Here is a 12,344-nt window from a genome sequence, read left to right as displayed (position 1 = left end):
GTGTGTGTGTTTGTTTATTGTTGACTTAGTGTATGTATGATACTTCATTCAAACAAAAACCTGCCATCAAAGACATCGTAAGTTCTTCTTCAAGCCCTGAAGCCTGACATGTTTCTAAATTCGGATGAATCAGTTTTGGAGGCGCAGAAGTGTCTATCGTCACAGTCGACACGAGCGCTTGCTAAAAAACTCAGACGGCCCTGATGAGACCTATTTAAAATGCATCCGCTGTGCACCTGTGTGTCTCAGGCTGCTGCTGCTTTGGTAAACACGCAGAGTCATGACATCCTCCCAGAGCTCTCTCCCTTTCTCTCCCCAGCCTTGCTGAGCTGCAATCAGTTTCGAAAGAAAAGAAAAAACTGGTTTGAGATTTGGCACTGACTCCAAACCAGCGTTGGAGCTGCGTTGGTGGAAAAAGCGATGTCTGTGGCCTCCGGTACCGGCGTGTAACTGAGGCGCTCCGTTTCCTAGCATCTGCTGCATCAATTAGCTTCCACGATCATCAATGGAACTGGCTGCACCAGATGGGATAGCAGCACGTACTGTGCGTTTGGGAAAAAAAAAATATATACATACAACCGGCTGCTACGTGCTACGCGAACGGAGCGCTTCAGTTGCGGACTCGGTGTAGCCTCCCTGTCGGACGCCAGACCAGGAGTTGTGCTCCGCTGGACGTGTAATGGCCAGTCGGTAAGTGGTGAAACGGAACACCCTCCTGATGGACCCCTGCTGCCTGGGGGCCGGAGGGCGATGAGATGAGCGTGATAACGGAGGCACTCACACATGTGACACAGAGGGTCTGGAGCGGAGGCCGTTTCAGGTTTGAATGTTTTTTAATAGGATACCAATGCGAGGGGCAATTACTGGGCCAATTGTAGTACTGTAGCTTTGCTCAAGGACAAAGAGGTTAAAGTCAGTGGATGTGTCGAGCGAGCTTTTACAATTTAATTCGCGGCAGTGATCAATGTCTATGAGGTTAGGCAAACCCTATTTCGAGAGAAGGATCGAGAGTGTGGTCTGTCACTCTGAATATGGGGACTGTCATCATTTTGTCCAGGCAGACCACATGAGACGCGACTGTAACTGTCACTTGCCATGTCTTTGCTTAACAGCTAAGCTGATGTGAGCTGCTACTTCTGATGCCTTTACTTAAAACGAGTGAAGGTCTACAGTAGTAGTATGATGTTGCTATCAACATGAGGTCTATATGTTTGATTCCTACAGATTTCTGTTAGACACATGGGCCTTCTGCCATCAAACTCACTTTATATGCAAATGCCTGTCAAACGGGACTTCCTGCAGTTTCCCACAGAAATCCTGTACAGTGATCACGCTACCTCTGAATATGATAGCGGTCACATCATTATGGGATATGGGGTTCAATATAATGCACATAGTCCTGCTGCTGCTAGGATTCAACCACTTGTGCATTTCCATCAAATAGCTTGCCAAGGTTCATCAGGCACTTTGCTCACTTCGGGCCGTGAAATTAGGAGCGGTGGGCTCCATGTGAAGTCGTCTCCCTCTCCCCGCTGCAGCCAGGCACCATGTGCACACATAGCTGGAGGTTCCGTTCCACATTCATTTCCATAGAAAGATTGAGTTCAAGACTTGTCGGCCAAGAGGCACACAGCATTGGGATGTGTGTGTCTGAGTGAGTGAGTGAGAAAGTGTGTGTGTGTGTGTGAGAGAGAGAGTTTGTGTATATAGGGCACATGGTGGTATATGGTGGCACATCAGGCAGGAGTCTGGGATCTGTTCCGCCTGGTTCTCTCTTCGACTGATCTGGGTAATCAGCTTAAGCGGGGCAGAGCGGCAGTAAATTAGTTTTTTTTGGAGGATCTATGTGCTCAATTTCAACAGCAAGCTTTTTTCCCCTGTCTTGGTTTAATTCTACTGTATATACATTGGCACGTCCATTTTAATAGCACAGATTACATTTGGCAGGGTTTTTTTTTTGTTCTTTGTAGCTTTGAAGTTGGCTGCTTCTCATTATATCTATACCTTTCCCTCCCCATCTGAGACTTCTCAAGCCTGTTGTAGTACCCCAGTGACATGACACCCTTTTCCAGCAGTCTCTTTGACCTATATAGAGTAGGTATGTTTGGCCCACATACACATAGAACCAAGTCCTCATGGACTGTCCAGACTACAGGGGTGTGTCTGCCTAGTCGTGGCCTACTGGTTAGGGCTTCAGGCTTGGAACCGAAGGGTTGCTGGTTCAATCCCCGACCAGTGGGAACGGCTAAAGTGCCCTTGAGGGGGTTAAATCGATGATGGTGTTTCAGCTGTAATAACCACTTCCGATAAATAATAGAAATCGTTAGAGAACATCTCCTCTCATAGCAACACTTACAACAAGTCTTGCTGATCCTAGCACTCACCAGCCGTCTTAAACTGACACCTAAATGTTAAAAACAGCACTCACTGATGCACTTATTCTTACTGTACTCTAATGTTTTTAAATTGTCCTAATATTGTTGAGAATTGCTCTAAAACTTAAACTGTTTACCATGTTGTTAGTCGCTTTGGCTAAAAATGCATCAGCCAAATGTAATGTAATGTAATGTAAGGAATGCCATCTTTTCTTGGCCTCCTTCCCTGCCCGGTTGTAGCCACCCCAGTTTGACGAACGTCCCTGTTTGTAAAGCAGCAATCCCACACACCTGACTGGGTCTCTATCTCTCTCTCTCTCACTGTTTGGCTGCTATCCAAACCTATTTGTCTAGCTCTAGTCTATTTTTGCATCTGTTTAAAGATAGATTTGTTACTTGAAGAAACGATAAGGTATAGGTAGGCAAAGGTAAGTCCATTGTTGTCCATCTCTCTCATGCCTCTGCTGAGATGAGTAAGCAGCTGCTGACATCATGAGAGAGTAATATCTATCTACCCCCTCTGAGAACACCTCTCATCAGTCCCAATTAATTCCTCCTTTCGGTCTTCCCCCAGCTATTCTCAGTGCTATTCAGCCTTGGAGCTCCCGATCTCCACTGAGTCTAGACATTTCCATGCCTGTCTGACAGTTGATGGTCCAATACTACAGTAATATGCAACATGCCCTCTGTTTCTCAAAGCAGCCTTAAAGGCCCACTGAAGACAGCGTTAGAGGCAGGCTGACCCAGAGCACAAAATTCGGCCGAACCCGCAAATTATCACAGTTTTGCAAATGCTGAGAGGCTAATGTGGGGAAAACATCCCCTGCGCACAACGCACTCCGCACCTCAAATCACAACAACCTGAAGAAGTGCCACATCACATAAGGCCCTCCCTTACCGATCGTTTTTCTTGTTTGTGTGCATCACGCCGTCTGAAGCAGTAAATTTGTTTTGTCTAGACAGTGAATGATTGCTGATTTATATTGGTGATGCATAGAGGAAGATAAAAAAAAAAAAGATGCATAGAGGAAGATAAAAAAAAACTGCATCAAAGTGCATCTTCCTTTTATGACTATATCAGCAGTAAAGTAAGGATTTTGGAACTTTGTATTTGAGTTGCAAGAGAGAAAATTTTGGCTTGCTGAGCACCATGCTTTCTCAGCATTATGGTGAACCATCTCCATGCTCGATATTTGTTTACTGACTTAAGACTACATGTCCATGATGTGATTGCTCTTAATTGCCTCATGAACTTGGACGTCTTCCGCTGTACACATCACTGCTTGATTCAGGTCCATCCAGCGCTGTGTGTTTGTGTGTGATACAGGATGTTTAAATATTAACACGCTCGTGTGTCAGGGGAAGATTTTTAAATTATTTTATTCGGTTTAAAAACTTTGGAATCAGAGAGGGCGAGTCCACTGCAGTGAACTCATTGCGTTGTTTTGTTTGACCATTGTTTGCCGAAATTGCAGTTAATCGCCCGGGCACTCATGCTTGGCCCCTGTGGGCTTTTTCAATAGACGCTTGCTCTCTCTGACTGCAGAGCTTTTGAATGCCATGTGCTGAGTGCTGGTGCCCGTTAAAAGCTCTCGGTTGTGGATATGTATAGATTGAAGTTGCCGTTGATTGCTTTGGTCTGGGGAGGGAGAGTCAATAATAACTAGCGCTCTCTGATCTCCCTCGCCCGCTCGCCCCATCTGGTCAACACAGCTCTCTCTCTCTCTCTCTATCTCTCTCTCTCTCTCTCTCTCATTCTCTCCTTCTCTCTCTCCTGCCTCTCTTCTCTTCTGCCTCTCTCTTTATCTCTCTTTCTCTCTCTCTCTGTCTCTCTATCTCTCTCTCTCAGTATGCACATGCTGTTGAGTGCTTTTTTCATAATGAGCTCGTAAGGAGGATGGGAAAGAGATATGTATGGAGAAAAAAAGGAGAGGAGAGGAGAGGAGAGGAGAGGAGAGGAGAGGAGAGGAGAGGAGAGAGAGAGAGAGAGAGAGAGAGAGAGAGAGAGGAGAGAGAGAGAGAGAGAGAGAGAGGAGAGAGGAGAGAGAGAGAGAGAGAGAGAGAGAGAGAGAGAGAGAGAGAGAGAGAGAGAGAGAGAGAGAGAGAGAGAGAGAGAGAGAGAGAGAGAGAGAGAGAGAGGAATCGGCCACGCTTCAAATGTTGCCCCACTTCAGAGAGAGCAGAATGACAGCTTGATTCTTCAAACAATAAGCAGCAGCCCTGCAGTTTCAGAGAGAGAGAAACGGGACAGAGAGAGGGTATGAGGGAGAAAGGGTGGGGGGAATGAACAAGGGGGAGGGAACAAGAGAGATGGAGGGCAGGGAGGAGGGTGGGCAGTAGAGGGAGAGGGAGTGAGACAGAGGAGGCTGATTGCAGGGAAGCAGCAGGCAGAATCACCCAGGACAGCGAAAGGACACCAGTGCTCTCTCTGCACACCCCGCTGCAGGATTATGTGTGCACTTCCTCCACCAGCAACCTTGGCGCGGGGCTTCTGAACAACACACACATCCTCAGGAGTGTCTACCCGGCCAGCACACACACACACACATACACTCACGAGGGATGCAGGGAAACAGCTGAGCCGCATGAGAGGTAGCATCTCTGAATCACCTTGTGGAGCTGGAGGAGCTTTGGAGTGTTTGCCGGGAGCATCGCAGTGGGATACCTCAGCGGGAACCTGACTACCAACAGCATCCTGCTTTATTTTGCCTTCCTCTTTTATGAAGTGGAGATGGAAAAAGACGGATTCTATTTCATCAACCTCTTGATGTAATTTTTTGTCTCCGGATATAGCCACGGGGTAGGACTGCATACAACTACAAATTAAGAGGATACAAAAAAACATTCGGATTGGCATTTGGGAAGTTAATTAATCAAAGGCTGCTGGATGCCTTCCAGTTTGTGGGTCTTTTTTTTTCATATAAATTTTAATGCTCTCTGTCTCAGAACTACTCAACTCTGTTAGACTAAAATATTTAATATGAGTCTAAATCAACAGTTCAAAGCCTTGAGACGGAAGGCACTTATTATTTTTTCCCCCTCCTCAACTATTTGCTATCTCATTGCCAGGCTGCTTTGATCCCCAGCAATGATTAAATGAATTTATCAAAGGCATGTCTTGTAAGCGTTTTGACAGACTGCGAGGATTAAACCAACTCTGTGCCATCCTGCATTTGTAATAAAACTTTTGTTAGACACTCTTCTGATAGGGCAACAGTGGATACAATGAGATTGCACAGGCAACTTTGCTACTTACTCCATCACAGATCTTTAATGAGAGACTAAGTTATCACTGGCTTCTTGTTGAAGTGCTGCTTAATTACCAGAGTCAATTGAGGTCGGTAATTATCAGTTTCTTCTGTGTCTTTTGTTTAGCACGACCACCAGGATTCCACGTGTAGCATCACGTCTTCTCTCCTCTGGCGCGTGGTCATGTGACTTGGATGGATGATTGCTCTGATTGGAGTCTTGTGGGATGCTTTTTTGTTTTTTGTTTTTTCTTCGGAGCTGCGTTGGAAAAACCGAGCAGGATTTGTAATCTTAATTATCTCTCATCTTATGCTCCTTCCTCCGGGCTTCTATTGCCTCAGATCAACTCCCCAAGAGAGGCCAGACAATCTTTTCCTCTCCTCCCTCTCTCTTTTCCCCCTCTTTCACTCTATCACTCTCACTCCCTCTCTCTCCCTCTCTCTCTCTCTCTCTCTCTCTCTCCCTGTTTCCTTTGCACTGCAGTGTTCTGCCTCATTAAGGACCAAAGCCAATGGGCTGGAGTGTGGATCTGCAAGTGTTGCATATTGCAAGGAGAGCAGCCGCACACTCCACATTCAAAGCAGCCGCTAAACAAGTCGCCCCTTTAACTTCTCTGTCCTCCTCAGAAGTTTCCTCTCTTCTTTATCTCTCTCTTCGAGGGTTGTGGTGATCTCTCGTGTGCTCGTGACCTGCGGATTGTCTTCCGAAGCGCACCATGTGCGCACTTTGTAGCCTTTTAAACTGAGCCCAGATTAAAAACTCCCACAAATGATGTGGCTTGCAGACCCATAGTTTTATCTCTAACTGGGTGAACAACTGTGGAGCACGCACACGCACACACACACACACACCCACATACACACACACACTTTGACTTCAGGTGTCGTGGCCTGAGTTGATTTTTTTTTTTTGTTTCCTCCACCGTGGTGGTCGAGCCTCCGCCGAGTTCGCGCGGGCGCCGCCTCCACACCCTGACTGGACCGGGACGCTGTCTCCGCTGCCCTCCTGGTGCTGGTGCGCGCGGCACTGCTGGCCGAGGATGATGTGGCAGTGCCACGTGTCATCCTCGGAGTGCCGCTGCTACCGGCTCAATGGCTTCTCGTTGCTCAAGCGCTTCCCTCTGTCAGCAGGTGGCGCCGGCGGGCGGCTGCTGGACCAACCCGTGGGCGACTGGCTGGAGCATGTGGGCCTACCCCAGTACGAGAGCAAGCTGCTGCTCAACGGCTTCGATGACCTCCACTACATGGTGAGTGACTTGTGTCTGTGTGTGTTTTTGTCTGTATTTATTATGTATAGATTATATAGATATTAAGTGTTGCTGTTGTTGTTTGAGTATGTGTGCGTGGGTGGGAGGGAGGAAGGGTCAGGGATATGTTGAGTTGAAGAGCACAGTTGCATTTGACAGTGATGAGTTTGAGGCCCCGTTGAGGCCCCATATGAAAAAATCGAACCTTTTACATTAGATAGGAAAACAAAAAGTAGACACACTAAGGATTCATATTGCAATGACTAGCATGCAGTGGAGTTGAGCTCCATCTGTAGCTCCTGACTAGCTGAGGGTCCATCTCTGGTGGTGATGTTTGCCTGTTTGCATTCTGTCCCACATATCAATAAGGCATGTCCATCCTGTCCTGACCCATTTATATGGCCATAGGAACTCATCTTTTCCGTGCCCCTTGGTCTTCAAATTCCTGTTCAAATCCATCTTTCTTTTCTCTATCGCACATCTTCTCTCCCTTTCCCTCTCACACACACACACTCACTCACACACACACACACACACAAACAAACACAATCATACCATCTCAATCTCGCTGGCTATTCTTGTCCAAACTCTAGTTGACCGATCCATCTTAGCCATCTTTTTCCCATTTATTGTTTTCCCTCCAGCTCCCGGGCTGCAGGAACAAAAGCCCAGGCTCCTTCAGTGATCCTATCCTGATCTGAGTATTAAAGCGTCAGCCGCTCAGATTTAAGCACATCCTATTAGCCTCCACTCGAGGGCTCCCATTCATTTAAAGATTCCCCGAGATCCAGTTAAGGGTTCAGACCAATCCCAAGTCCTCGTTCCTTCCCAAATCCACATCCCCTACCCTGCGCTGTGAAATTAGATTGCAAATGGACGTTCGTTCTGCCACTCGTCAGCTGTGCGGGCCCCTCAAGGGGAAAGCACTAAACGGGCCGCGCCTACGGATGAAAACGGCGCTCTATTTTAGGACTCATCTTCAGCTGATTGTAAAAAAAAAAAACTCAATGTTAACCATGACTAATGGCTTAACCCGCAAAATATACATGCGAAAATTTACGCAGTAAGGAGGATTTGGTCGCAGTTCATGCTGTATTGCAAATTGTGAAAGCTCACTTGAAAAACGTGATTTGGCTTCTTTGACTGATGTTGTTAAAGTCAAATTTAGAGGTCATCCTAACAGTGCAAGTAATCACACATGTAAAATGATGAGGGTTGAAAAGTAGTTATTGTGTTAAACACCATTAAAATACTTGCTTTTCTTAAGGCATGCTTAGGAATGGCTACCATAAAATAATATTTCGTCACATTGAACCTTAAAAACAAGAAAAGCTACATTTTTTAAGCACATAAACTGCAGAGAGTGAGACAGAGAGGATTGTTTGGCATTGTAGTATAAGTATCCATCTCATAATGTTCTGCCTTCTTGAGCAAGGCAGTATTATTTCTTAATATATCTGTTGATAAAGTTAAATGGAAGAAAGTCAACACCTCCTCAAGGTCTCGCATGATTAAAAGCAACAGTGTGTCCCTTGGCACCAAAATCTGCATACCCCCACAAACACTAATACACCCCTCTCTCTCTATCGCTATCTCTATCCTTCAATCTTAAACAAGTGCATTTCTGTTAAATCTAAATCTATCTAAGTGATACTACTTTGGATGGATGAGTTAAAACTTCAACACCATCCAGATATATTTACCAATTAGGAGGCATCTACAGATTGCAATCTGTTTGCCTTCCAATGAACTACTATACGCACCTCATACTGGAGCCAGGAGGCACTCGGTTTTCCACAGTGTGTGAGTGTGAGGAATGTAAGCAGGGCTTACGTTATGTTTAAGTGAGGATACAAGGATGCTGCTGTCGCAAAGGAACTGCTGCCAAGAAAATGTTCCGCTGCCACAACAAAGCAGTGGGCAAGCGGTAAAGGCCACAAGCAGGTCAGGCAGCTGAAACAAAGAGAGAGAGAGAAAGGGGGGTAGAGAGAGAGAGAGACAGAGGGGACAGGAAAGAGAGAGAGAGGTAAGGGAGGGGAGAGAGAGAGAGAGATGACCAGGCATTTTTCTGCCCTGCTGTGAGAACAACCCTTACTGCTCCATAGAGCAGCCTTCAAACAAGATCAACACATACCGTACACACACACATACACACATACATGCACTCATCCCAGAAATGGCCACACACTCCACCCCCAGGGCAGCTGCAGTGTGTGAGCAGGTTTGCTTGTGTTGTTTTTTGTGTTCTCGTGGACACTCTTATCTACCTCACACTAAGGCCCAAGCAATTTGGCAGCTCTCCCGAAAACCCAATCGATTCTTTTAATCAGGCGACTTCGCGCCAGAGTAACAGAACACCGCGTGCCACTGCGGCTCCCTAACCCAACCCAACTCAGCCAGGCCCTGAGTCTCAATATGCAGCCACCTGTTCAGTGTCCTGAACACAGTGGATCAGCATGCTACTCCGCAGGACTTTGTTCCAGCTTTGATAGCGCAAATGCCCCTCCGGCTCCTCCGCTGCGGGGGAGGTGGTGGTGGTGCTGCTCTGAGGCTCCCTGCTGAAGCTGCCTGATTGCGGGGAGCTTGTTCTCTAGTGTCCCCAGTGGATGATTGTTGGCCCAATTGCTCCAGCTGCTCAGGTGGTAATCAGAGTATTGTATTTTTAGCGGACACAACGTGTGAGTGTGAGTGTGAGTGTGAGTGTGAGTGTGAGTGTGTGTGTGTGTGTGTGTGTGTGTGTGTGTGTGTGTAAGTGCTGTTCTACTACTCCACCCCCCCCCCCCCCCTAGTATTTCCTCCGGACATTATGTAAATGTACTGTGTCTGAACGAAGCGTAGAACACCTTCAGAGGGCATGTCGGCCAGTGTTATGATGGAGTGGCATAGTGCTGTCCAGAATATCTCCGACCTGGAAAGATGCAGACATCACGGAGCTACTGTCCATGAGGGCAGACAGCATTGTGATAGAACACATGAAGGGAACGGCAAGACACGTTTATGTAGCCTACAACTGCATCGCAAGGCCAAATGAAATTCAAAAGACCAAATCATAAGCAGAAGGCGCTGAAAAGGCAGTAGCCTACAGCAACGTCGTTGACGACAATAACAGGAGTATTTAATAAATTGTTAGCCAACACGGTCGGTTTTCTGTTAATTGATCGCCTTCTCATGACCACTGCTGAGCTCGATGATATTTGTTGAGCATAAATATGCCTGGAGAAAATGAAAACGACGAAAACCCAACTTTGTTCCAAGCTCCTTACGTAAATGCAATAGACACATGGGGAGAGGATGCTTTTGGAAAAATAAACGATGAAAAAACGAACCACTTCACTGTTATGTTCGTATTTTGTTTGTTGCTTAAAAACGTTGTATATGATGGCCTTGAAGTCTTGAGTTAGCCTACTGAATTGGCTGGTAGGCTACCATAAAGTTTGTGCATGCTCTCCAACGCAAACCAGATTTGGGGTTCCATAGCCAAGTAATTCTGCTACATAACGTTGAAAACAGATAAATGTGTTTATTCGAAGCACACATGTAGGTCAATTTCAAGTGCGCACTTACGTGACTACTTCAAGTATTAGCCTACGCACAATAGATTTTTCTTCTTTAGCCTACATAATGCATACACTTTGTAAACAAACAGCAGCTGTGACAGCGGCCATATTCTGAGTCATATCTCGCCTCTTGTGAACTCTACAAGCCCCCACCCCTCACTCGACAACCACACGGATATTCTGTAATGTGCGTGTATGTCGTTCACACATAGGTCCGTATAAGGTCAGTATAAGGTCTGCAGGTTAGCATCATATCTGAATCATCCGAAAGGTAGGACCTCCGTTTGACAAACCTCCTCATATACTCCGGAGATTATATCTGAAAGCGCTTTGTGTGAGTGTGTTGATGCGGTTGCCAGGCCAACGAGCCCCTGAAGTGTGCGTGTGGTGCTCTTGCTGTTTCGTATCCTTGTTATTTTTATGTTTTTATTTCCCCCGTACATTGGTGTCGCTCCGGTGTTGTTTTTATGGCGGTGTGTAATGAGGATGGATGATTGCGGAGCCTCGGGCCCCAGCTGGTCAGACCTGGAGAAGAGCGCGATAAATCAGAGACGCCCGTGAGCCTGGACGAGGACAAATCCCTTTAGCCGCTCTCAGTCACACACACACACACACACACACACACACACACACACACACACACACACACACACAAACACACACAATCTAATATACACCACACACATACTAAATTATACACACTCACATACTAAATTAAACACACTCATACACATTCCACCCCTCACACACAGACATACTAACATGCGCGCGCGCACACACACACACACACACACACACACACACACACACACACATACACCCACACACACTCAGGTCGGGGTTATTACGAGAAAATAAGTTTATGCCTTTTTCTCTCCCCTGTATATTTGTGATTGCACTCATAATTAGAGCGTGTGTTGTGGCAGTGCAGTTCTACTTACCCATCTGATTTTCTCTAATTTGAGACCATCGGTGCAACCAAACATTGGAGCAGTTAGAACATTCACTCTAATCGTACCTGCGTTTATCGATCGCATTACCAGCTCTGTCGGAGTGGGCCCTTAAGGCTGGAGCGGTGTGCTAACTGTGTCGGGATTGGCCAGAGATGGTGAGAGAGGGTTTTAACCCTTAAATGTGTACCGTCACACCGGTGTGATGGAAATGTTGGGAAATGAACGGATGGGAAAGGATATCTGGGTTCATTGAATTCAACATAGAATTTGAGAACCTTGAATTGTTGCAGAACGGAATCTGATGTTAGAATGTTCAAAAAGCCACACCTTTAAGGGTTAACAATGTGGTAGCATCTGGGTGAGGGAGAGAGAAGTGATGTTGTGTTGCCTGCTTGGGTCCTCTCTGTTTGATCTGAGACACCAGTCACAGCTCAGTTGCTTCTCTGTCTTCTCTCGGTTTCACTGACACGTGAAGGTCGTCGCTGCCGCCCGAGCTGAGGCAGGCCGAGCGCAACTGCTTCGGCTGAGTGGCTTTCTGGGCTTTTCATGGCTTGCGCGGTGGTTAGGAGTCATAAATCTGAACTATCAGTCAGAGAAGCAACAGAATCCTGGCACACACACACACACACACACAATACAGCATCTGTTAAGATCAGTCATTCACATTTGTATTTTATTCACTTTGATGTTTCTATCTGGCCCTTGTATTCAGACATACAGCACAGGGGGGGGGGGGGGTGTGCGTGCGTGTGTGTGTGTGTGTGTGGCCTTCGCAATATCATGGTGCCAGTGTCCAAATCATGCCCCTTTATGTTACTCCCTCTTTTGTGATATTTCTTAAATATTTCATGGGGCACCAGAAGAATACTTGTTCCTTATAGCATTTCCTACCTCCTCATTATGCTGTTCGACTCAACTAACGCGATTCACAGCCCTTTCACAACCTCAGGAGCAGTACACCCCT

The 12,344-nt window shown here is 46.5% G+C and overlaps 1 protein-coding gene across 11 annotated transcripts in view; it reads left to right on the top strand.

Annotated features, from left to right (window-relative positions):
• Positions 1-12,344, top strand: part of anks1aa (ankyrin repeat and sterile alpha motif domain containing 1Aa) — a 106,701-nt gene that overhangs the window by 67,386 nt on the left and 26,971 nt on the right. For 6 of the 11 annotated variants that reach the window (XM_076275894.1, XM_076275893.1, XM_076275886.1 and 3 more), the window contains one exon: positions 6,755-6,870. In XM_076275894.1, the coding sequence (XP_076132009.1) occupies positions 6,755-6,870 (116 nt within the window). Of the gene's footprint in view, positions 1-6,751; positions 6,871-12,344 lie in introns of all 11 variants that reach the window. The other 5 variants (XM_076275884.1, XM_076275891.1, XM_076275890.1 and 2 more) reach the window with 1 other exon arrangement.

The sequence above is a fragment of the Alosa pseudoharengus genome, unplaced genomic scaffold, assembly GCF_046254945.1.
Source record: "Alosa pseudoharengus isolate Yale_2024_CS ecotype anadromous, Long Island Sound unplaced genomic scaffold, YU_APseudo_1.1 YU_APseudo_1.1_scf_9, whole genome shotgun sequence".
Lineage (NCBI taxonomy): Eukaryota > Metazoa > Chordata > Actinopteri > Clupeiformes > Clupeidae > Alosa > Alosa pseudoharengus.
This window is presented reverse-complemented; position numbering and strand designations above follow the sequence as displayed.